At 25.0% G+C, this 23829-nt stretch overlaps 1 protein-coding gene across 10 annotated transcripts in view; it reads left to right on the top strand.

The window, feature by feature from the left end:
- The window catches only part of LOC100210311 (ankycorbin), a 56477-nt gene that overhangs the window by 1718 nt on the left and 30930 nt on the right, over positions 1-23829 (top strand). For 4 of the 10 annotated variants that reach the window (XM_065816377.1, XM_065816375.1, XM_065816373.1 and 1 more), the window contains exons 3-10: positions 256-335; positions 3928-3995; positions 4225-4284; positions 4382-4470; positions 5017-5320; positions 13730-13833; positions 17538-17606; positions 18369-18400. In XM_065816377.1, coding sequence (XP_065672449.1) covers positions 264-335; positions 3928-3995; positions 4225-4284; positions 4382-4470; positions 5017-5320; positions 13730-13833; positions 17538-17606; positions 18369-18400 — 798 coding nt within the window. In that variant the 5' untranslated portion in view covers positions 256-263. Of the gene's footprint in view, positions 1-255; positions 336-3272; positions 3507-3927; positions 3996-4213; positions 4285-4381; positions 4471-5016; positions 5321-13729; positions 13834-17537; positions 17607-18368; positions 18401-23829 lie in introns of those variants that run through there. The other 6 variants (XM_065816379.1, XM_065816381.1, XM_065816378.1 and 3 more) reach the window with 4 other exon arrangements.

The raw sequence follows: 23829 nt of genomic DNA, 5'->3' as shown, positions 1-23829 counted from the left end.
ATTTATAGTACAGCAATTATCTTTTCTTTTTTTAAAAAATTTTTTTTGTTGGATTAAGTATTATTATTTTTATTGCTATTGTTTTTTTTATTGTTACAAAAATATTTATTATTATCTTTGTTATTATATATAATAATAATATTATTATTGTTATTACTATTATTGCTATCATTATTGTTTTTGCTTTTAGATTTGTTGTTGTTATTGTTAATATACTGTATTGTGATCGCATATTTTTTGTTCTTATTGTTGCAGATACAGCCATGAGCATTAAGCGGTTGAAAGGAAGGTTTGGCAAAAGTAGTACTTATTCATTATCTTCCCAAATTTCTATGGTATGTCTTAAATATTCATTAATATATATATATATATATATATATATATATATATATATATATATATATATATATATATATATATATATATATATATATATATATATATATATAAAATTTGTTTTATAAAATTTATATCTTGATGCTTCCTTTCATGTCTTTTATCATTGCTGGTAAATTGAAGTGTTTTAATATAAGTAGTATAATAAATTATTGTAAATACAAAATAAAAGATGTAAAATGATTTAAATGTCTCGTCTTTTTTTCTAATTTTTTTGCTTACATAAAAGTCAATATAGTTATTTATTCTGTTTATATTGACATCAAACCTAATGTTGTTGATAATTGTATGTGCTATAATTGAGCTGATGTTGTTCAGTAAAAAAAGATTACTAAATTATTTTAGTGCTTTTTTGATATTGTCATTGCGATGCTTATTAATTATATAGCTGAAAAAAGACCTAAATGACTGTTCATCATGTCTGTTAGATACTTTAAAGTTCAAAAAGTTTTTATTTCTAGTATTGAACTTGATGTTATCAAGGTTAATAAAATCAAATTGTTTGAATAAGTTTATCGGTTTCTTGTAATAAATTATTTTATTGCATAGTTTTAGTGCTCTGCATAAAATCGATGATAGAAACTTTGTAGGTTGTATACTTTAAGTTGTTGTTTTATTTGAAAAATACCTTTGCTTTGAATATTAATTTTGAGTAGTAAAAATAAAATCATATAGTATGCATTGCTAAGGCTTTATATTTCTTTTGTGTAGTAAATTATAAGACTTGAGCAGTAATCAAAGTTAGGTATAAGGAATGTTTTGAAGAATTGTAAACAATCTTTAAAAGCTAGACGAAATATGTTAGTTATTTAGAATTATTTTTTGTATGCTTTTGCTTTTATCTCTTTTATTTATTCGGTAAAACGTAGTTTACTGTTTATCATGTTACCAAGCAAAGAAAATTTATTAACTATTTCAATTTTGAATTTATCACTTATATGATTGATGTTGGCAATATTATCTTAGATGCTTAATTGTTATATAATATTATTATTTTACAATATGATTTTAGTATGCTTATTTGTTAAAATCATTGCTTTAGTTTTATCTCGATTGATGTCGAGTTTATTAGCATAGCACCACTCAATAAAATTATTAAATGCTGACTGAGTCTTTATTAGATGGTTTTTATTTGTATCAGATGTCTTAAGTGTTGTGTCATCTGCAAATAATGTTGATTCAAATGTCAGATATACAGGTAGATCATTGATAAAAATTAAAAAAAAAAGTGGTCCTTAAATGGAACCCTGTGGTATACTGATATTAACTTGTTCTTAGTCAGAATAAATTTTTGACTTTTGTAAATATTTTCTATTATGATAATAGTTGCTTACTAAGTTCAAAGTATCAGTTAAAAAACCATGTTTTAACTTCAAAATCAGTAATATGGAATCTACAAAGTTTTTCTGAAATCAATAAATAAAATAATGTTGAGAGTTTTTTAGAGTTGCTTAGCTTTACTTTAGAGATAAGAACATGCAAGTTTTTAGAGATAAGAACAAGTTTTAATTTTTACAGAAAAATAATTTTATCTAATTAAATACTCAATTGTCAAACTATAATGTTAATGAGCAACATGTAAGTAATTCTTTGTAAATAGTTGCAAATTATAGCATTAATAGTCAAGGTGTGTGTTATAAACATAATTATCATTAATAAACAAAGCAAACTGTTTAATGATATAATAAAAACAAATTTTAGACCTTGTACTATTGCTACTATATAAGTTTTAGACCTGGTACTATTAAAAACTTGTACCAGGTCAGTTATATAGGTCAGGTATTAGCTCAGTATATTACCTGCTACTATTGAAGACTTGTATCAGGTCAGTTTTAACAACTTTTTCAACTTAATAAATTTTTAAACAAAAAGCATCAACATTTAATATAGACTCATCATTAAAGTTTACATTCATTTAAAAGAATACTTTTATCTAGTGTAAATCCTTTGCAAGGAATAGAGAAACCACTGATGGTCTATTGGAACACAAACAGTCAGCAGAAAGCACAAATGATCTTCAGAATAGTTACAGATATTACATATATAAAAAATTTTTTTAGATACATTTTTTTTTATTCATTATTTTAATAGTTCTGAGCTTTTTAATTTGTCATTTAAAAATAACTGTTAAAATTTTATTTAAAGTTCTTTAATATTTTTCACAAACTAATAAGCAGATTAAAAATGTAACAATAATCTATTGTTTGTTAGAAACCAATTAAAGCAAACATCAATTAAAGTGCAGTCAAAGTTTAAAAATATCTTACATTAAAATTTTTGATGACACAATTGCTAATGCTAGCAAAAATGCAAACATTAACAATTTTTAATTCAAATCAACTTGAAAATTAAGGAAATATCTTACTATTGAGGTGGTTTTTCTGAGATTTTTCTTTTTACAGAATATATTTAATTTATTGGATGTTATTATTTATCTCTTTTTATAATATAAACAATATTGTCCTCAGTTTTAAATACTGTGTCTGTTAGTAGCATAAGAAATTAATTTCCAGGAAATGTTTTTAATTGCTCTAAATGTTTTAAATTAAAATATTCACCATTCTAATCTTGCATTATTAATCTTCATATAATTATACTGAGAAGTGTCAACAAAGACAACTTCAACTAAGTACTTGTTGACATACTTCAATGATCTTTTTTTTGTTGTTTACTTTTTGTATTACTGTATAGAGAAGCATTAAAAATCTTTTTTTATGCATGAGAATTATTAACTGTCAACAAAGTTTTATTGAACTTTTTTGTTTTTTTTTGATTAAAATTTTTTTTGTAAATGCAATAACCTTAAATTTATTATATAACCACAGTAACCATAGCAACTTATATTTTTATAGTGTAAATTTAATGCCTTTTTTTGTGGGCTAGTTTTAAAGTAAAAAAAAAGATATTTAATCATTTTAAGTATTTCACATTTTTAGTTCTTATAAAAAGTCTTAAAAATAAGAAGTTAATTTTTATAAATAGTTATTTATATAAGGCTGTACAAAATTTGCTGAAATTTATTTGGAGTTGTAATTATGTTACAAAGAACTATTTTGCGTTTGTCAAAACGTAAAAGTGGATTGTTCTCAGAAAGTGCAACAGAATGTAAGGTAAAACAAAACTTTTGAATTATTTGTGTGTTTTGAGAGTTGTGTGCTTATGATAAAGGATTGAAAAACACTTTTTTTTAACAAATAAAATTTTGTTTATACTAAATTAATATAAATTGTTCATAATATACAAACAACCCAAAAAAAACAGTTTTTTTTTTTTTTTTTTTTTGGTGGTTTTTCTGAGATTTTTCTTTTTTTCTGTTTGTTTATTTGTTTCTGTTAAATTACAAAACCACACTCGTACCCTGAATTTGAGATTCAGTTGTTCTTTGATCTTGAATTGCAATTAAATTGGTTATGTCAAGAAAGTACTATGTGCAACCTTGCTTAATAAAAAATTGTGAAATTTTATTCAGGAATAGGTTTGCAACAGTTTTGGCAGAATTGGCTCTAACTTATTTTTGTGTGTTTTATTTAGGAAGATTGGTCAAAGTACGATGATCGTTTGATTGATTGTGTTAATAGAGGCGACATAGCAAAGCTAAAGTATCATTTTTTTAATTATTTGCTATTTTTTACCTGTTATTGTTTATTAGTTAATATTTTTAGAGAGATTAGATTTTTTTCTTGTTATATGATCACAAAGGTTCTAAAGATAATTAAGTTTATTATAATTTGCAAGTTCTTATGAGTCCTGAGTAAAGATCTTCTAAGAACTACTAGGGGTTCTACTAAAGTCTTTAGTTATTTTTAGTCTTTAGTAGGTTACTTTTAGGCATACATTGAATAAGAAGAATGTTTCACCATTTAAGTTAAATGCAAATGGACAGACAGTGTGAGTTTTTAAATTTATTTATATGTTCTTAATTTTTAGTTTCATCAACTCTTGGAGAAATTTTAAACAAATAAGTTTTTTTTAATAATTTATTTAGAATGCATCTTGCTGTCAAAAAAAGCCAGATGGAGTGTGTAGATGCAATTTTAGCACTTCATCCTGACCTTTCTTATGTAAATGTGGCAGGTATGAGTTCAATTTTATTACTTTATTGTATTTTTTTTTTATTATTGTTAAAGATATACTCTTAAGCACAGAATAAACTAGTTGGTGGGGTATGTATGATGGGGTATATAGATACATGGGGGTTATAATAGATATGAAGTTTAGAAGTATTTCCAAAATTTAATAACCAGTAGGTTTTAATTAACAGACAAAATGGTTAGATTTTAATAAATAGGCAGGTCAGAGTTTCAAAAAAGCATAAAATTTCTAGTGAAATCACAAGAAATAACTCAAAATAAACAATTTTTTTTCAAATAAACAAAATATGTCAAAACTTTACAAGGTTTTAAAAAGATTTTCAAGAGTTAAATTTTCTTTCTCAAACAAAAAAATTTCTAATTATTTTCATATTCCTTGAAAACTAGTAAATAGGGGAGGGGAAGGATTCTTTTGAGTTCCAGGGGGTCAGAAAAAAACTAAAACTGCTAGTGAAGCTATAAACTACTCTTGTGGTTTGTATAGTAAAAAGGTTTATGTTATATAAGTTGTTTATATAAAATGATTTAGGACAAACAGTTTATCACATTGCTGCAAGGAATGGAGACGTTATTATGCTTAAAAAACTACTTGACTACAGCCGAAATCATCTTAGTATTCAAGATGAAAATAAATTGTCTGTTTTACACTGTGCAGTGCTAAGTGGTGAAGTAGCTTGTATAAAACTTCTACTTGATAATAATTCCCCATTGGATTTAAAAGATGAAAATAATAGGACACCATTATTACTTGCAATAACAGAATGTAATGAGAAAATAGCTATGGAGTTAATAATACATGGTGCTGATATAAACATATCTGATAGTTTTGGAAGGTTAATTAATTTACTATATTTTTATAACTATGTTTATATGCTATGATACTTCCATCAATAGCAAAGGGCATTGTCAACCATATTTATGCTACAATGTATGCATAAGTTTGACAACAATTTATTGATGTAGTACATGAATAAATTATTGTCAAGAAGTGAGAGTTTTACAGAATTTTTTTATAATTCTTCTTTATAATATATTTATTTATAACATATTTTTGTTTATAATATATTTTTATTATGTGTTTATTGTGAGAAAAAAACTTAGTTTGGTCAGTTCCATATGAAATCATTCCTATAAAAAATATTTTTGTTTCCATTACTAGTTATGTTACATAAAAGTTTAAAAACAACTAATTTTTGTTGTTACATATCCTTGGAAAAGAGCATCTATACAGTATTTTAAAGATAAATTTGAAAATCAAACAATTCTACAAAAGGTTATGATATTTAATATAAATATATTCAGTTTTTGAATATATTGGTTTATTGAAGTAACTGCCAAAATTAAGTTTTTCTTAACTTAAATTGTTAGAACTATCAAATAATTGATGTAAAAGTGTGCTACAAATTTAGCCTCTGGTTGGTTTTTTTTTAGGGCTACATACCTATAAAAGTTTAAAATAAAATATGTAAAAAACAGTTGAACGTGTCACTAAAAGTGTCACCAAAAGAATTGTGTCACTTAACAGTTGAACTGTGTCACTAAAAATGAAAATAGAAAGGGCTAAGATATTAAATGGTAAGATATAAAATAGAAAAGGCTATAAATTTGTGTAAAAAACATCATAAGTAGCTTTTACAACAAATAAATGGTAGATCAATAAGTTTTCAAAATCATTTAAAATTTTTATTAACTTTAAACAAACTGCATAACAAAATAAGTTAATTACAATTAAAATAATTAAAATTTAATATGTATTATAATAATATTATGTATTAAAATGCATTCATTAGATAATTATAAGCAGCTAAGAAAATTAAAAATATTATCATATTTAAAACCACAAAAAAATTTTTAAGGGGTGGTGGTGGTGGGGGGTGGGGGAATTAAAAATGTGATGATTTGTTACCAGGGGGGAGGAGAGATGTCCAAAATTGTCAAAATTTGTGTGACATTATTTATGGTCACACAAATTTTGATCTTACCTATGAAAACCTTGTAAATCCTGATATGATTAAAAGTAAGTTTTTAAATATTTTTTACAGTAATAATTTGCAAATTTCCCAGTGGTAAAATTAGAGGTAACTAATTTGTAAGAAAAAAGGTAACTAACTTGCAAGAAAAGTTTTTAATCTTCAGATAATTTCAGATTAAAGATTATTTATCATAGCTCAGAAAAACTAAAATAAATAACTTTACTAGTGGTAGGAGGAGGCAACTATAGATTTCAAAGTATTACTTCAATAATTTTCAATTATAGATAGTTTGTTATTGGTTTAAAAAACTAGAATAAGCAACCTTACCTGTGGCAACAGTAGGAGGCAAAACTAAATGTTAAAATAAAGTAGGTGTAATGAACAAATGATAATTTCAAAATTGAGATTTATCTTTATTACAAAAACTACTATAAAATACTATAAACTAATATAAAATGAAACTAATATAACCAATTATATTAGAATAATAATTTATTTATCTTTTATAACAATAATTGTATAAGATAAATAAATTGATACATTTTCAAATTTGTATTTAATTTTTGAATAATAATTAATCACATAAAGTTAGCAACTGTTCAAAATGTTAACCCAACAAATCATAAAACTTAACTTTACTGTTTTTTATGAAATTGTTTAAAAAAAGATCTAATTAAATGAATTGAATTAAACTAAATTGAAATATTCAAATTTTTTACAAATTTTAAAATTATTAATATAATATCTAAAATTTGTTAATATTTATTTTTTATCATTATTTTATGGTTATGTATTTTAAATAGTCAACCCTCGGAATTAGAAAAAATGAGGTCAGCAATCATTTGCCGACCTCAATCTTTTAGTGGTCATCAAAAAAAAAATTTAAGCTTATCTTAGCATAAAACATAAAAACAAGGTTGGCAACTTTTTGCTGACCTCAAACACTTTTAGGTAGGTAGTCAGGTTGGCATTGCTGAATGCTGACTCTAAATCCAAGGGCTGAATAGTAGTAATAAGGGTATTTGATAGCCTCATATTTATTTTTGTTCAAATAAAATATTTATTCAATTTTATTTGAAGAAAAAAAAGGAGACTGTCACCTGAAATCTCTGAGAAAAGAAATACTGAAAAAACTCAGGCTCTGAAATACTTGAAACTATGTACTCAAAAATAACATATATTTCCAGAGATCTAAAACATATATTTTGTGACAAAATGCATAGAAGTAATTTTTAAGGCATTTTATGTTATAAATTATTATGAAATATAATTATAGTATTATTAAGTGACATTTATATAACCATGTGCATAAGAAGTGGGCAAAGAGGCAATTCCCTGCTTCGGGTTTGAAAGGAAGAAAAGAAGAACAAGTTATTAGCTTACAAATAAACAAGTAAATAAAGATTAATTTTAAAACAAGTAAATAAAGAGTAATTTTTTTTTTCTGTAACCAACTGCTTATATTTTCTAAATCTAAATCAAATATGTTTTAATGTATGACCTGATGTTGTTGCAAATGTTGAAATTAGGCATACAACTTCAGAATTAAGCATCAGCACTCTTCTACTCTCTTTTTCCAAAAGTATTCTCTAATTGGTCTATGTGGATGCATGAATATGACTTTAATATAAAGTTAATATACATCTTCACTAGTATTTACCCCCAGTAGAGACATTACACATTTCTAAGAAAACAATTAGTTAAAGTTGGAAAATTAAAAATAACTTTTATTCAACAAAATCAAATCAATGTGAAATTTTATATATTGGTAATGTATTTATAAGCATACCTTGCAAATATCTGATTCATTAGTTGTAATGCTTAGATTTCAGAGTACAAACTGACCTTGTCATTAAATACTATTAACTTTAAATTACAATTAACTAATTAAGTAACTCATTAACATTGTGTAGTAATAACCTTTTTTGAAAATGTTGGTTTTTCTTAAAACTAATATATGCTTTTTTTCCTGGCATGAGTTTTTATTTCAAGAAAAACATTTCTTGAAAGATTTCACGAATCATATATTATTAATACCAAAACATTTTTTAAATGTTATTTACACCACCTTTATTAATTTATTTGCTCTAAATTGATTACAACACTTTATTATTTTTCTCTCAAAATATTTGCGTTATTGCTCATGATAACAACATATATCTCTTGTAAAACTTTTTGTATTTACTTTCCACATTCTTATTATTGTTTACAAAAATGATCTTTGAGTTAAATAAGGCTTTGTTTTCTATAAAATTGACTTTGTTTTCTATAAAATTAAGTTTAATGGCAATAAATGTTGTGGTTTTTTTCATTCTACATTTCCAAATTTAATATATTTGATATTTACTTACCAGCTAAAAAGAAAATACACTAAACACTAAAATTCTCAACATTCTTAGAAAAACAAAAAAGTAAAGTTTTAAAAAGAAAAAAAAAACACTTTCACTTACTTAGTTACCAAATAATGTTAACAAATTTCAGTTTTATGTTTTTTTTATTGTTATATTTCTTTAATTGTTAAATATATGGTTATTCAAAGAAAATTGTTTTCCTTTATAAAGAAACCTTTAGTATATGCATTTGTGTTGTTTATAAGAAAGTAATGCATATGTAAAAACTAAATTCAGTTTTATGTTTCTTATTATGTTATTTCTTTAATTGGTAATTCAAATATGTTTTATGATTTCAAAGAAATTTGTTTTTGTTTAATTAAAAACCATTGTTTTCCTTTATTATATACATAGGTGTTGCCAGAAATTTTTTTGAGAGGAAGAGGCAGAGGGCCAAAGTTTGAAAAGTTTAAAAAACTAATAAAACCCTTTAGTGTTCACTCCAAAGTTAATTAACAGAGGTAAACATATAATTTGAAATAAGTTATATAATAAATTCAACAGCTATAATATTACCTATTAAGAATGAAATAGGAAAAAAGTTTAAAAAAAATTAAAAATAGGTAATTTCTAAAATATGATATAAAATTTTTTATAAATCAAGTTTTAAGAATATTTTTTCTTAATTTTCATTTTTATTTAAAATAAAAAAAAGGAGCTAACTAAACATTTAAATATCCTCTGTCATAAAGTTTATGTTTTAAAAGTTCTGAAAAAGCTTTATTTTTAAGTGCATTATTTAATATAGTATTAAAAAGACAAAAGCGTAATTTTTTTTTAGTAGATCTAAGATAAAATAATGGTATAAATTTAAATTTATTCCCATTGATTTTGGGATACAGCCTGTTTATGACCCAAAAGTAATTAATTTATAAATTGAGATATTATATGTAAAAGTTGCTTTATAATCTCTTCAAATTCTAGTGCATTTTTAGCTAAGATATATGTGCAAATAGATGTGCATTTTTGGCTAAGATATAGCAAAAAACATTTTTTGCAGTAAAAATAAACAAATTTTTTTGAAATTAAAAATAAGCCATATTATAAAGATATTCTGAATGGTTTTATATGACCCTGTGTTTTTGATTTTAACCTAAATTTTTTAATTTGTTTGAATTATATTTGAATTAAATTTGTTTGAATTGAGTTAGAATTATGTTCATTTACAGTTTGTACTATGGCAGTGTAAATTGTTAGTGTATGTCAAGTTATGGTTTGTTTATTAAACATATTGTCGGGGATAGTGCAAATCCGCGAATCAACTACAGGTAGGGAGCGCATATCTGCATTGCAGATAGTTTTACAGTAGAAGGTTAAAACTGTATATTTTTTTTTATTTAAACAGATTTTGGGCTCATTTTGGCATAAAGAGTTTTATTAATGTTCTTTGTAATATCAATAATAGCCATTAGGTGTTTTAGCTAATAATTTAGTTGCTAGAACACTTACGCGGATTTGATTTAACCACAAATTCATCACAATGGTACTCCAGAGAGTAAGTTATGCGGTATTGAAATTAAACTAATATTATTATGAAATAATAAATATGTAATAATCAAATGATAACATAAATTGTAATATCTGTTTAAAGCCTTACAGCATACATGTTTAATTAAAAAAGAAAAAATATATATATATTCTGAAATCTCTTCAAAATATAAACACTGGTAGTATAAAAATATTTCAATAACAGTTTGCTTTAATCTTACATTTTACTCAGCCTGTACAGCCTTTTTAATTACCTTATTAGGTACAGTAGAGCAAGTTTTAGGAATAATATCACGAAATAAACTCGTAACAATAAAAGAACATCTTCAGCTATCTAACAAAAATATATCTTTATGACTTTATAAATAAATCTTTATGATTATAAATTAAGAAAAATGTTACTCATTAACATTAAAATTACAAAAAATATCAAAAAAGTATAAGAACTATTTCAACAACTCAAAAAATAACAACTGCCATCGTAGTTATAGTTTAACAGAATAAAAGAAAATCATTTTTGTAAGGTAAGTTGTCATAAAATTCATGGCAATCCTTGGGTATAACACTTTTTAACTGTTGTAAATGATCATATTTTGATTTTGAGATTGGCAATCTTTCAGTAAAGAGTTGTGGTGGAATCACTGATTGAACTCTTTTTTGTCTTTGTGGTAATTGTTTAAATTGTAACTTAGTTTGAAATCTATTGTACCATTAGGATTGTATTTTCTCTGATATCAACCACACATTTTGCTCCAGTACCTCTTCCAGGACGGGTTGTATCATAAATAAAGTAGCTTTTAATACTGTAATCTTTAAAAAATGTATGGTCTACCATTGCTACCTCATATGGAGATGGATTGCATCTAGCTTCTTTGGTAACTAAAGAGTATTGACTAGGTAAAAATATTTCAAATTGTTTTAACTTTCTTTCTATTACCGAATGAACAGAATCTACCTCCATTTGAGTATGACCCTTTTCTAAAAATTTTTGTGTGATGGCTACTTTTTTTGTATTATCAATTGCAGAAGTGCGTTCAAAACAATGGCATTTCTATTTTGTGATGTACATCCATCAGTAAAAATTATGACATCTTTTGGGGATTCATCAATGATTTTATTTAAATAATCAACAAAAAATGAAGCGTTAGTTGATGCCTTTAAATTAGTTGTTGTTTCATCAAACCAATAACACTTTACTTTATTAGTGCCAAGATTGTATATTGTAAAATTATGAACCATCGGTTTTGTTTTGAAATACAATGCACTGGCTGTCAAGTATGGACATAATTTCACTGCTTGTAAATCAGCAGCGATAACGTGAATTGTTCCATTTTTTGCAGCAATTTTGTCTAAAGCTTTTTCTTTTCTAGCTAAATCTTTCCGTGATACATGTTGTTGATACTCTTGCTCTGTAATATTTCCTGTTTTATATGAACAACATAGATCGCATGCATCTTTCTTTGGTTGAAACAAAGCTATGTTTTCATCTTTCAAAACATCTTCAAATAGTTTTCTGGAAGTCACTTTCTGTCCATTTTTTGTAGCATTTTTAACATAGATATGATAAAGCTCACGTTTAGACTGTATTATGGGTTCTAGATATAATTTTTTACTTTCCTTTCTGCAGTACTGAGAAGGCAATTTAGGCATGGCTCTTAAAAATATTTGTACCAACTCTTTCAATGAATGGCATGGCCATGCAGTGTCATTACATCTTGTTGTTGTATCCCTATTAGACTTTTCTCCAAGCCAGTACCTAACTGTCCACTCTTTAATACCCAACGTTCCTAAAAACGTCTTTAAACATACTCTCATTTTGTTGTTATTTAATTTTAAATAATAGACTTTTGTTATACTTCGCCTTGTATTAGCCCTTTCAGTAGTTTTTCTTTTAGTCAGTTTTTATCAACTAAAGATAAAACAAAGATTTTCTTGGCTATCCAGCTCATCTCCCAAAATTTTTTTAAAAATATCTAGTCTTAGCCTTTCTGTAAACTTTTTGCAGTTAATCACATTACTTTTTAAGCATTTGTTTGATTTACAAGCCTCTCCAAGTTTTCGCGCAGGTGTTACAGCGTCTTGTAAAAATTTTTCCTCACCAGTCTTTCTAAAACCTATGTATTCATGACCTAGCATTCTCAAATTCTTATTCCTAAATCTTTTTGAAGACATTCGTTCTGCTTTTTGTTTCCTTTTCCTAGATTCAACTGCTACTTCAGGTTCCTAATTTCTTTCATAAAAAAAATCTTTATTGCTGTCTATTGATTTAATGAAAGCTATCTGCTCAACATTTGTTATTTCAGAGATTGGATTGTTGTTTGGATTAGCAACAGAATCATCTACTGGAAAGTCAAAAGTTGGTAATTCATTTGGTGAACTATTGTTTTCAGTATGTACAAACTCTGCAAAAACATATGGTAAATTATCAGTCATTTTCTTAAAAGCTTTCAATGTCATAACTTGATGTATTTTATCTTCTCGACAAGAGTTTTCTGTTATTCGCCATTTTAATCTTTAATCTAAAAAAAATTAGCAATATAAATATAGAAAAAATATTCATAATGATTTATATACTTAGGTGATATTTTTAAATAAGAAATGCATTTATATAACTTGGCTAACATACAAAATGTTCACCTTACAATATTCAGTCATTACTAATGACTGAATATTGTAAGGTGAACCGTTCTAATGACATTAAGATGAAAATTTAAACTGAAAATTTTTTTAAATGATTATTTTATTTAAAATTATTTAAAATGCTAATTTTATTTAAAATGCTAATATTAACAAAACTAATAGACTCCCATCATACTCAATTTAGAAGTAGGAAACTAATCCTATACAAAAGGTATAGATATAGGTATGTATACAAAAACCATATTTGGTTTTTAAAAAAAAAACAATAAAACTTAATAAGGCAACTTTTTTTAAAGACACGTTTTTTTTGTAAAAAGAATTTTACAAAAATGGTAAACAAACAAAAAAAAAAGTTTTTTCTCTACTACATCTGTACATAGATAATAAAACCAAAACTTACCTGATGTAGTGTTGATTATTTTCAATTATAAACCGAATTTAACACCTCAAATTACCAAAAACATTACAGATACACTCGAGATGATAACCGATCACATACGCGGTACTGACATTCACTAGCCCCAGATACGCAGTATTGTTCTTGGGCAATAACCTGCATTCTATAGGTCAAATAAAAGTAAGCTCAATATTGTCGGATGCCGATTAGAATCCTGCATGCATTTCCCAAGAAATCTCAAATTGGCTACATTTGTCAGATACGCAGTATTATCCAATGCTAGTTTACGCGGGTTTGCACTATCCCCGACGATATTGTCAATTTATAAATATTAAAAAAAAATAATTAATTTAGAACAGCAATTGTATTAGCATGTTCCCAAGGGATGTCCCAAGCTGTAACTTTACTTGTATCAAAAGGTGCCAACAGTCCAATAGCTGAAAGTCAAGAAAAACTGAGTAAGTTGATATTATTCCTTGAAGTAAAAAAGATATTATTAACAATAGCATGATTTAAATCTCTGAAAGGAAAAGATTTTTTTTATCAATTGTTTATTAGATATCTGAATTTTAAATATATTTCAATAAATAAACTATTAAATTTAGATTTAGTATACCGTCAAATTATATTTATAAGATATGCTGTTAATTTTGATACTGATAATTAATTATATTATATTATTTAATATAACATAATATGTTATAACATGATATAGTTGGTTATTTTATTCTCAATTATATAATTATATTAATGTAATGAAATTAATAATAATGTACTGCAATTGCACTGCAATAAATTCAAGAATAGAAGATGCAGAAAACAATAACGAAAGGGAAAGAATTACAAAAATACGTTATCAGTTTGCGTTTTGCAGAATGGTAATGAATTATAACTGATGAATATAAGTTTGGAGGGGGAAAAAAAAAACCTTAAAAGCCTTTGATATTGTTAAGGACAATAGCTCTTGCCTCACAATCTATTGCCCAATAAAGCCTTTTATGGTTCACAAGTCAGCAATATATTAGGAGGACTGAAATCCATATTGATTATCAAAGATTTATTGTTAAACTCAAGTTGAGGTAATAAAAATTGGTTAAGGATTTTGATTGGTGATTGAAGGACTTTGCTTATCGTAATAAGTAGGCTGGGATATAGTTGGAGGGGTCAGTGCAGAGAGAACTTTTTTTAAAACACGAATTTTGTTTGAATAAAAAGCTGTAGAGTTAAAAGAAAATGTAACTTTTGTCTAAAATTTATTTGCTAAGTGATTAAGATGTTGAGCAATAGATTAACCTGTTACTCTAGATTATCTCATAAAATGTGGTCATAAGATTCAAGAAATGAATTAGAGAATAAAATTTTTGCAAATTGTTCTATCATTCCCTTGAGAGAAGTAATAAGATCAGACTCATGTATGAGAGAAAGAATGTTAGACTTTCCTTTGTTAATCACTGTTAAAAATATTTTAAAAATCTTTAGAACCTGATTTTTAAGAGTTTAGTGATCTGATAATGAAGGACCTTAAGGTATAATACCTTTTAGTATTTGTTTCTTGCAATGATAAAAGGATGTTTGTTTTCAAGAGAGTTGTTCTGAGAAAAAAGATGAAATAAATAATTACAATTAGAAATGCTGCACAAAAAAGAATAAACTGTTGAAGAGTGATAAACTTTCTTTGCAATGATCCTTAAGCTAATGTTAATCGCCTCTGCTGATAATTGTGTCTCTTATTAATCTGTTACTCTAGATTGTCTAATAAAATGTGGTGATATGATTCAAGAAATGACTTAAAGAAAATTATATTTTATTAGACAATCTAGAGTAACAGGCTGCATAAGAGGCACAATTACACTGATCAACAAATAAAATTTTATTGTGTATATCTTGTTAACTAGGTGGTTTTTTAAAACAAATTAAATATGCTGATTTCAAATATGCAAACCATTTTTCACCATCACGTCAAGTTGTAAAGATATTTGGGTTCAAACCTTTAGTATTTAAGGTAAAGTCCCTAATATTGTCGAAAAAAAAGTTATTCAAAAGTATGTCAACCTGGGTCTCAAAAGAAGCGTATTTTCATAGACATTTAAAAATGTTATTCATTTGTAATAAAAATAAGTATTTTTTGTATTTTTGCTGAATAACATTCTGTTGAAGTTTTTTTAAGAGTCTTTAGCATTTTTTTACATAATTTTTTTGTTAATAAATTTTAAGGAAAAATTTTTATCTTTTCTAAAATCTCTATGAAAATACGCTTCTTTTGAGACCCAGGTTGACATACTTTTGAATAACTTTTTTTTCAACAATATTAGGGACTTTACCTTACTAAAGATTTGAACCCAAATATCTTTACAACTTGACGTGATGGTGAAAAATGGTTTACATATTTGAAATCAGCATATTTAATTTGTTTTAAAAAACCACCTAGTTAACAAGATATGCACAATAAAATTTTATTTGTTGATCAGCGTTATCAGCAGTGGCGATTAACATTAAGGACCATCACAAAGAAAGTTATTAAAAAAATCCTAGTGATGGATTCTGTGTTGGTTATTGATATAAGTTGTATGGAAAACAAATTGTAAAATTAACTATCTGGGTAGGAGATTGAAAAAGAAAAAATTTTAGGACTTTATTGTCACCAGGATCAGTTGTACTGAGGCTGAGTCATTCAGTGTGATGAACATTTAAGTCACAAATAGAAACAGTATTGACAGATGGTTAAAGAAAAATTCTTGGAAAGAAGAATGATAAAAAAAAGTTATTGAGTGTAGTGTTGTTAAATTAAAGTACATAAAAAATAGTCATAACACTCAACTCTGATTTCAATAGTTAAAGATTCAATACTGATACCAAGACAAATGCAATTTAAAGATTTAACATCTGAATTTAAGTTAGTTTTCAAATGAGATTCTACTAATTAAAGTTTGCTAATAATCCTGGTCTTCAATACCACAAATATTTTAAACAATTCGATGGTAATAATGGTTTTTTTTATCATTATAATCTTAGGTGGCAAATTTGATGTATAATAAATCCATGGTTTGAGTTATTACTTGGCTTAATCATAAGTAGTGCATGGTACCCAAAGCAGTACATTATACTACTGCTTCATTCCTGATAGCAAATGACAATCGACTCCAAAAGCACTAGCAGGGTCATGTACAGCAAGGCACTGTTAATAATCTTATTTTTTTTACAGCTTTTTGTGTCTTTCTTAAAGCTACCACATAAATTTTCAAACATTACTACCAACTAGCCATTAAGATTTAGAGCTATACCTTTATATAGAGATAATAAAAAGAGGTGCATAGCCATTACCAGGCAGCCACAAATAAAGACCCAAGATTAGATAATCAAAGGATCAAGAAGATCCTCGTTTTGTTATCCTAGTTAGGAAACAGTGTTGAAAAAATATTATGAAGGGGAGTGTTGGGCTGGTCAGCAGTATATTCCTGCTTACCCCTAAAGTATTTACCTTAAAGGTTTTTTCTGAAGACAGTTCCTGGATTATTAAGACACTAAATTTTTTATTCAATCTGAAGCCCTGTAAAGTCTTTCAAGGCAGCAAATCATTTGGCAAGTTGTGCTTGATTACATGTTACTGTTAGCAGGGTGATTATGATCTGATCATGTATGGTAATTCTGATCCTGACATAATGATACCTTCTTCTAATGATACCTTCACAATGATACCTTCTTCTAATGATACCTTCATAATGATACCTTCTTCTAATGATACCTTCATAATGATACCTTCTTCTAATGATACCTTCATAATGATACCTTCTTCTAATGATACCTTCATAATGATACCTTCTTCTAATGATACCTTCACAATGATACCTTCTTCTAATGATACCTTCATAATGATACCTTCTTCTAATGATACCTTCATAATTATACCTTCATAATAATACCTCCTTCTAATGATACATTTATAGACATACTACTTATAAAGCTTTGATTATGATTATAAGCATAATTTTTTCATTTATTAAATTGTTTTTCTTTTATTATTTTTGCAATGTTTGCTTCAGTCTGAAAACAAGAGGGAGAAGTTAAATTGAATAAATTAATATAAATGACTTTATTTTCATTCATTTTTTTTTTAATTTTGTATGTTTTATTTATATGTGTTTGTTTTATTTTTTTTTTATAGCAAATTCAGGTGATGATATTTCTACTCCATTGAAAGATGAAATAAAAAAAGATATTGATAAAGAATTTGGTAAATTTATAATACAAGATATTACCTTCAAATTTATAGTTTAAGATAATACCTTCAAATTTATAATATAAGATATTACCTTCAAATTTATAGTATAAGATGTTACCTTCAAATTTATAGTATAAGATATTACCTTCAAATTTATGATATAAGATATTACCTTCAAATTTATAGTATAAGGTATTACCTTCAAATTTATGGTATAAGATATAACCATTAAATTAAATGGTATAAGAAATTCAAATTTATAATATAACATATTACCTTCAAATTTATAGTATAAGATATTACCTTCAAATTTATAGTATAAAATAAAACTCAGAAATGCTTTACCAATCTTATCATCCTTCTGGAAGTATTTCTAGATGCACTGGTTTTGTGTTGAAAGCATATTGGCTTGTGTTGACTACATGGTAAGGTTGACATTAAGCTCGATATCAGCATAAGGTTTGTGGTTGACTTTAGGTCTAATTTAGACTTCAGAGATGCCCAAAAGGTGGCTATTTTTAGGAGACATCATTCAAAAATGAAAAACAATAATTTAAAACTCAGAAAGTCATTAATAAAAAATACTTTTTGTTAAAAACAAAAAAATATTTTTTTTTTCAACACAAAAAGATAATTTTTTTGTTAACCTAAAAAGAAAATTTTTTTGTTTACCTAAAAAGAGTTATAACATAAAGTTATAGGATTTAATGCTTTCAATATTTAAAATAGTTTGACTGCTGTTTAAAATTGTATATATATTTTTTTTACTTTCAGGAAATCAAAACAAAACAATAGAAGAAACCAATGTAAGTAAAATTTCAATATTTCAAATGATTCAACATATGTAATTAATAATTTTTTTTTAAGCTTTTAAAGGGATCCCAAAGTGCTGAGACAAGTTGTTTTTATAATAAATAGAATGATAAAAAAAAATGTATATGATGTCATTGTAGAATTTCGATGAGAAATCTAAAAATTCTTTTTTTATATAATTTTTTTTTCCATTATAGGTTACTAAAGAATTTGTTTAGTTACTATTATTATATACAATTTTTTTTTTTTTATAAGTTACAAATTTTTTTAGTTATTTTAAATTATGTTTTTTTAGTTATTTTTAAGTTCATATTAAGAATATGAATAAAATATTTCAGGTATTTTTAGCTTGTTAATTGCTATAAATTTGTCTATTGCTATAAATTTGTCTATTGCTATAAATTTGTCTAATGCTATAAATTTGTCTATTGCTATAAATTTGTCTATTGCTATAAATTAATTTTGTATTTTTTTCTTATTAAATGATTATTATTCTTAATGAGATTCTGTTAAAAAAAATATTTTGTGTTATTTAACTCTTTCACAACCGCAAGTCGCTGACAGTAGATTTTAATTTTTTTAAATTTTGACCACAACCTGTTGGTAGCAGCTTTTGAGTATGCTTCACAATTTATCTTGTTTTGTACATAAATTTTCACTCTAGATACATATAATTTGTTTGTTCTTAAAGTTTAATTTATTCTCTACATAAGAACAAATAAGATCCATATTATGTAATTATAAAAAGTTATTACTTGATAAAGTTAAAAAATCTTGAGTAATCCTTGATAAAAAAAAACTTCTTTAGATTTAATTCTAAAATAAAGCAGCGTTAACATTGTAAAGTTTAACTTGTAGAATAGCATAAGTATTTAGCTCCGTAATTAAAAAAGTCTTTTGAAAAAAATATTTTTTTTATACATTAAATGAGTTTGGTCTAAATTCATTAAATGAGTTTGGTCTAAATTGATTAAATGAGTTTGGTCTAAATTGATTAAATGAGTTTGGTCTAAATTGATTAAATGAGTTTGGTCTAAATTGATTAAATGAGTTTGGTCTAAATTGATTAAATGAGTTTGAGACTTTATTTTTTAGTTACTATTTTATATAAGATTTATTAAAACAATGGTTTAAGCACTTTGCATTTCTTATTGTTCAATGATTTGTGTTAATAACTCATTTAATTGAAAAGTTCATTTGTTTAGCTTTCTATTGATATATAGTTTGTTATGCTTTTAAAGAGATTTACTATTCGAATTTTAATTAGTTGACAATGTTATACCATCCAAATTTTATTCAAAAATAGTGTGGTTGCAGCGAAAAGATTGTTAAAATGGCTGGTAGCGAGTGAGTTAACCTTTTAAAAGTTTAATTAACAGCATTTATTTGCTAAACTTTTCATCGGATTCAAATATTCTTGACATTTTTATTTAATCATGCGAGAATATATTTAATGAACTTTTTTTTGTAAAACATGTATTGCTTATTTTATTTTTAAAATTGAACAATTATTACTAAAGATTGGAAAAAAAAGTAGCATTATCAAATTAATTTTAAAATTGAAATTGTTTAACAAAAAACTTTATTGTCAATATTGGCAGTTTTTTTAATTGTAATGTTGAAGGACAGATTTTAATGTAAAATGCTTGCCAAATACGACATAAATTGGGAAATATCAAATATAATATGTTTTTTAACGCGCGCTGCAACACATTAACAATTTTAATCACCACTTGTCTTGAATTATTGCCATAAAACAATTGTTGGTTTAATTAACAAAAAAGCTGTCTGTAAATTTGTTAAGTGTATAAATGATGTCATTTACCAAAAATTATTTATCAATTAAAAATTTAAGAATTTGTAAATTGTCATTTCGATAGGAAAACAAAATCGTCATAGCGGTAAATGACTTAGATAAATTAGAAAAAAAGTTCACATAGTTTACATGAAAGGAAAAAAAGATTCAGAGTATATAACAAGGTGATCGACATCTTTTTTACATATTTTTTATATTTAAGGGTGTATCATAAAAATCTTAATTTTATTTGGTTCTCGTGCTCTATAAAAAAACGTTCTTTTGTTTAGCTTATTATAAAATTTAAACAAGTCATACAATTGATGACATACAGTTATTTTAAAAAACAAATAAAACAAAAACAAATAATACTGATTCAAAAAAAAAATGCAGTTTAAAAAAAAAAATCCTACAACGATTTATATACTAAAACTCTTTGGAATTAAACACACTTGAATAAATTATAAAGTCTTTAGATTGTGGCGTATATTTTAAAGACTTAAAGAAACTTGCTAATATGGAGACGGTGAGCTTCGAGTAAAACATTAGTTTTTCTTGGTATATGTTTATTATTTTGTTTTACTCAAAAAAATTCAGCCTTAACATTTTTTTTTAACATTCTCTTTAATATTAAAACAATTTGTCTCTGCACTTTGGGATCCCTTTATGTGATGTCTATATATACAAGGTTTGAATTAAGTAATTTTAAAATAACTATAAAAAGTTTAAATAAGTTTTTATATATTTTTAAACTCCTCTGTCTTTAATTTTGTATACATATCTGCAAATAATTTATGGGCGTATAATTTATAAGAAAATATTAAATAAGTTTTAAATAAAATATGAAAGTATTTTATATCTTATTTAACGATTTCTTTTATTTAAAATATTTGATCACTTCTAAATTCCTTCAGACTTTGGTGATTAACAGTTGTTTTTTAATATATCATACTTTATTGGGCTTTATTTTTCTAGTTTTATCTGATGATTTATAAAAAGAATTAAATTATTAAAGTTTAAACCATTATCTTTAATAATAATAAAAATAATAATAATAATGTGGTTTTACAATAAGACTTTACATTGTAATTCAAGATCAATATAATTATTCTTTTATTCAATAACAGCTATTGAGTTTAGTGATCAAAACAGTGTTTTTAAAAAGCTAAAAATTTAAAGACCGGAAGCATTTCCAGATGTTGCAATTTATGATCATTCAATTTGAGCCCTGATATATGTATATATATATGTATATATATATATATACATTATATATATATATATAAACATTATATATATATAAACATTATATATATATAAACATTATATATATATATATATATATATATATTATATATATATATATATATATATATATATATATATATATATATATATATATATATATATATATGTATATATATATATATGTATATATATATATATATATATGTATATATATATATATATATATATATATATATATATATATATATATATATATATATATGTATATATATATATATATATATATATATATATATATATATATATATATATATATATATATATATATATATATATATATATATATATATATATATATACATATACACACACACATACATACACACATCAAGCCTTCCCAGGAAACGTGAGGTTTTTTGTCTTGTATGTCCACACATGAGTATTTTATTTTCGACAACTTGGTCACGACTGTTTGCAAGTTTATTTATATTTAGCGTTGCAGAAAAATTAATTTTCAAAAACAAAGAAAGCAAAGCTAACAGAATAGGAAATTAAAATAGAAAAAAAATAAATCATTTAAATAATTTGTATATTGTTTTTTTATTTTTATTTCTTTAGAGTGATTGTTATTTTTAGCAACAGAATTAGCATCGTAGTTTATTAGTGTATGTAGCTTTTTTTTGGATAAGGCATTTACTTCATACACTGAATGTCCCTGGTTGGAATCCTAACAAGTCCTAAATTTTTTTTTGCTTTTTTACTTGCCCCCTTTCTTTTGGTCTACTATGTTATTGTTAAAATATATGTAAACAAATATTAACAGTTATTATTAATAATTGAATAACAATAATAATTATTATTAATAATTGTTCACTAATAACATAGTAGACCAAAAGGGATGAAGGGGTAGAGCTAAATGTACAGAACCAAATGTTAAATAGCATCAAATATCCAAAATTACAAAGAGCTAAAAGATTGGGGATAAAAAATGTACATGAATAGAAACGTAATATGAAACAATTAAGGCTATGTGAAAAATGTGTAGATGGCATGGCCTAATTGAAGCTTAAAAACTATATATGTGTGTACGCCTCACTTAGAAAATGCACTGAAAGGCTTGAATAGTTTAAGAAATCTGAATCATTCAAAACCATACAACAAAAAGATTTTTTATATACAAAAAAAAGATGAACATAAATGGTTACAAAGCAAATATATGACCAGCAGTATTTAAAAGAAAACAATTAAAAAGAAAATGACAATAGTGAGATGCGAACCATGGACATTCTGTGTACAAAATAAACACTTTATCCAAAATATATGTGCTTATACATTTGAACAAATAAATATAATTATATAATAAAAAAAGTTATACATAAAAGTATGCGCATGCATTACATAGACGTTTTCATCTGTGGACAATATATACTTAACACATAAAAATTATACAGATATATTTTGCAAACAGATAGCAATTTATATTTTCACTTTCCTTTTTAAAAAAAATTAAATAAAATACAGGATAATCATTCTTTAATGTCTTTTAATGCTGACTTAACTGTTTGTTTTTTGCTTTGCCTTATTCAATTTTGTTGCTGAAAATAACAACCACTCTAAAAAACAAAAACAAAACAGTACACAAGTTATTTAAATTATTAATTTTTTTATTTTTTATTTACTAAAACTTATTTTATTTTCCTATTTTGTTTTTTTTGTTTTGCTTTCTTTGTTTTTAAAACTGCAATGTCTAATTTAATAAAACTTGAAAACAGCCATGACTAAGTTGTCTAAAATAAAATACTCATCCGTGGACATACAAGACAAAAAACCACACACCTTTCCTGGGAAGGCTTGTACATACATTTCATTATGATTGGTTGAAATTTGAACAATTTTAAACAGAGTTTTCCAAAACACCACTTAATAAATTCTAATTTTTTTTTTTTCAAATTTTATATGCATAAGAAGTTTTTTGTGCGTTTGTGTAGTTCTGTTTACATCTGATTTTTGCAATGATGAGTAAAAAGTATGAATAGCAAAAAAATAATCGGAAATTCATATAGAAAATCCATCATGCCCATATTCAATAATTTCAAAAGCATGTAAAGTTCCATGGGTCGTCCATAAATTATGTCACGCTTTAGTGGGAAAAGGGGTGGTGGTGGTGGCTTGAAATAGTTTGTGTTTTAGTAAGGTTTCATACGAAACTTGTTACTGAGAAGTTACAATGTTGTGATGAGAGGGTGAGGGGTCTACAATGATAAAAAATTGGGGGGCGTAATTTGTGGATGACCCCCAAAGATCAATTGTTGTAATTCTTATAAAATGTTAAAAACAGAATGAAATTATAATCAGAAAACGAGGAAGTAGTAGAAAATC

This window comes from Hydra vulgaris, chromosome 13 (assembly GCF_038396675.1).
Source record: "Hydra vulgaris chromosome 13, alternate assembly HydraT2T_AEP".
Taxonomy (NCBI): domain Eukaryota; kingdom Metazoa; phylum Cnidaria; class Hydrozoa; order Anthoathecata; family Hydridae; genus Hydra; species Hydra vulgaris.
Note: the sequence above shows the minus strand (reverse complement) of the source record. Positions and strands in the feature narration are given on the sequence as shown.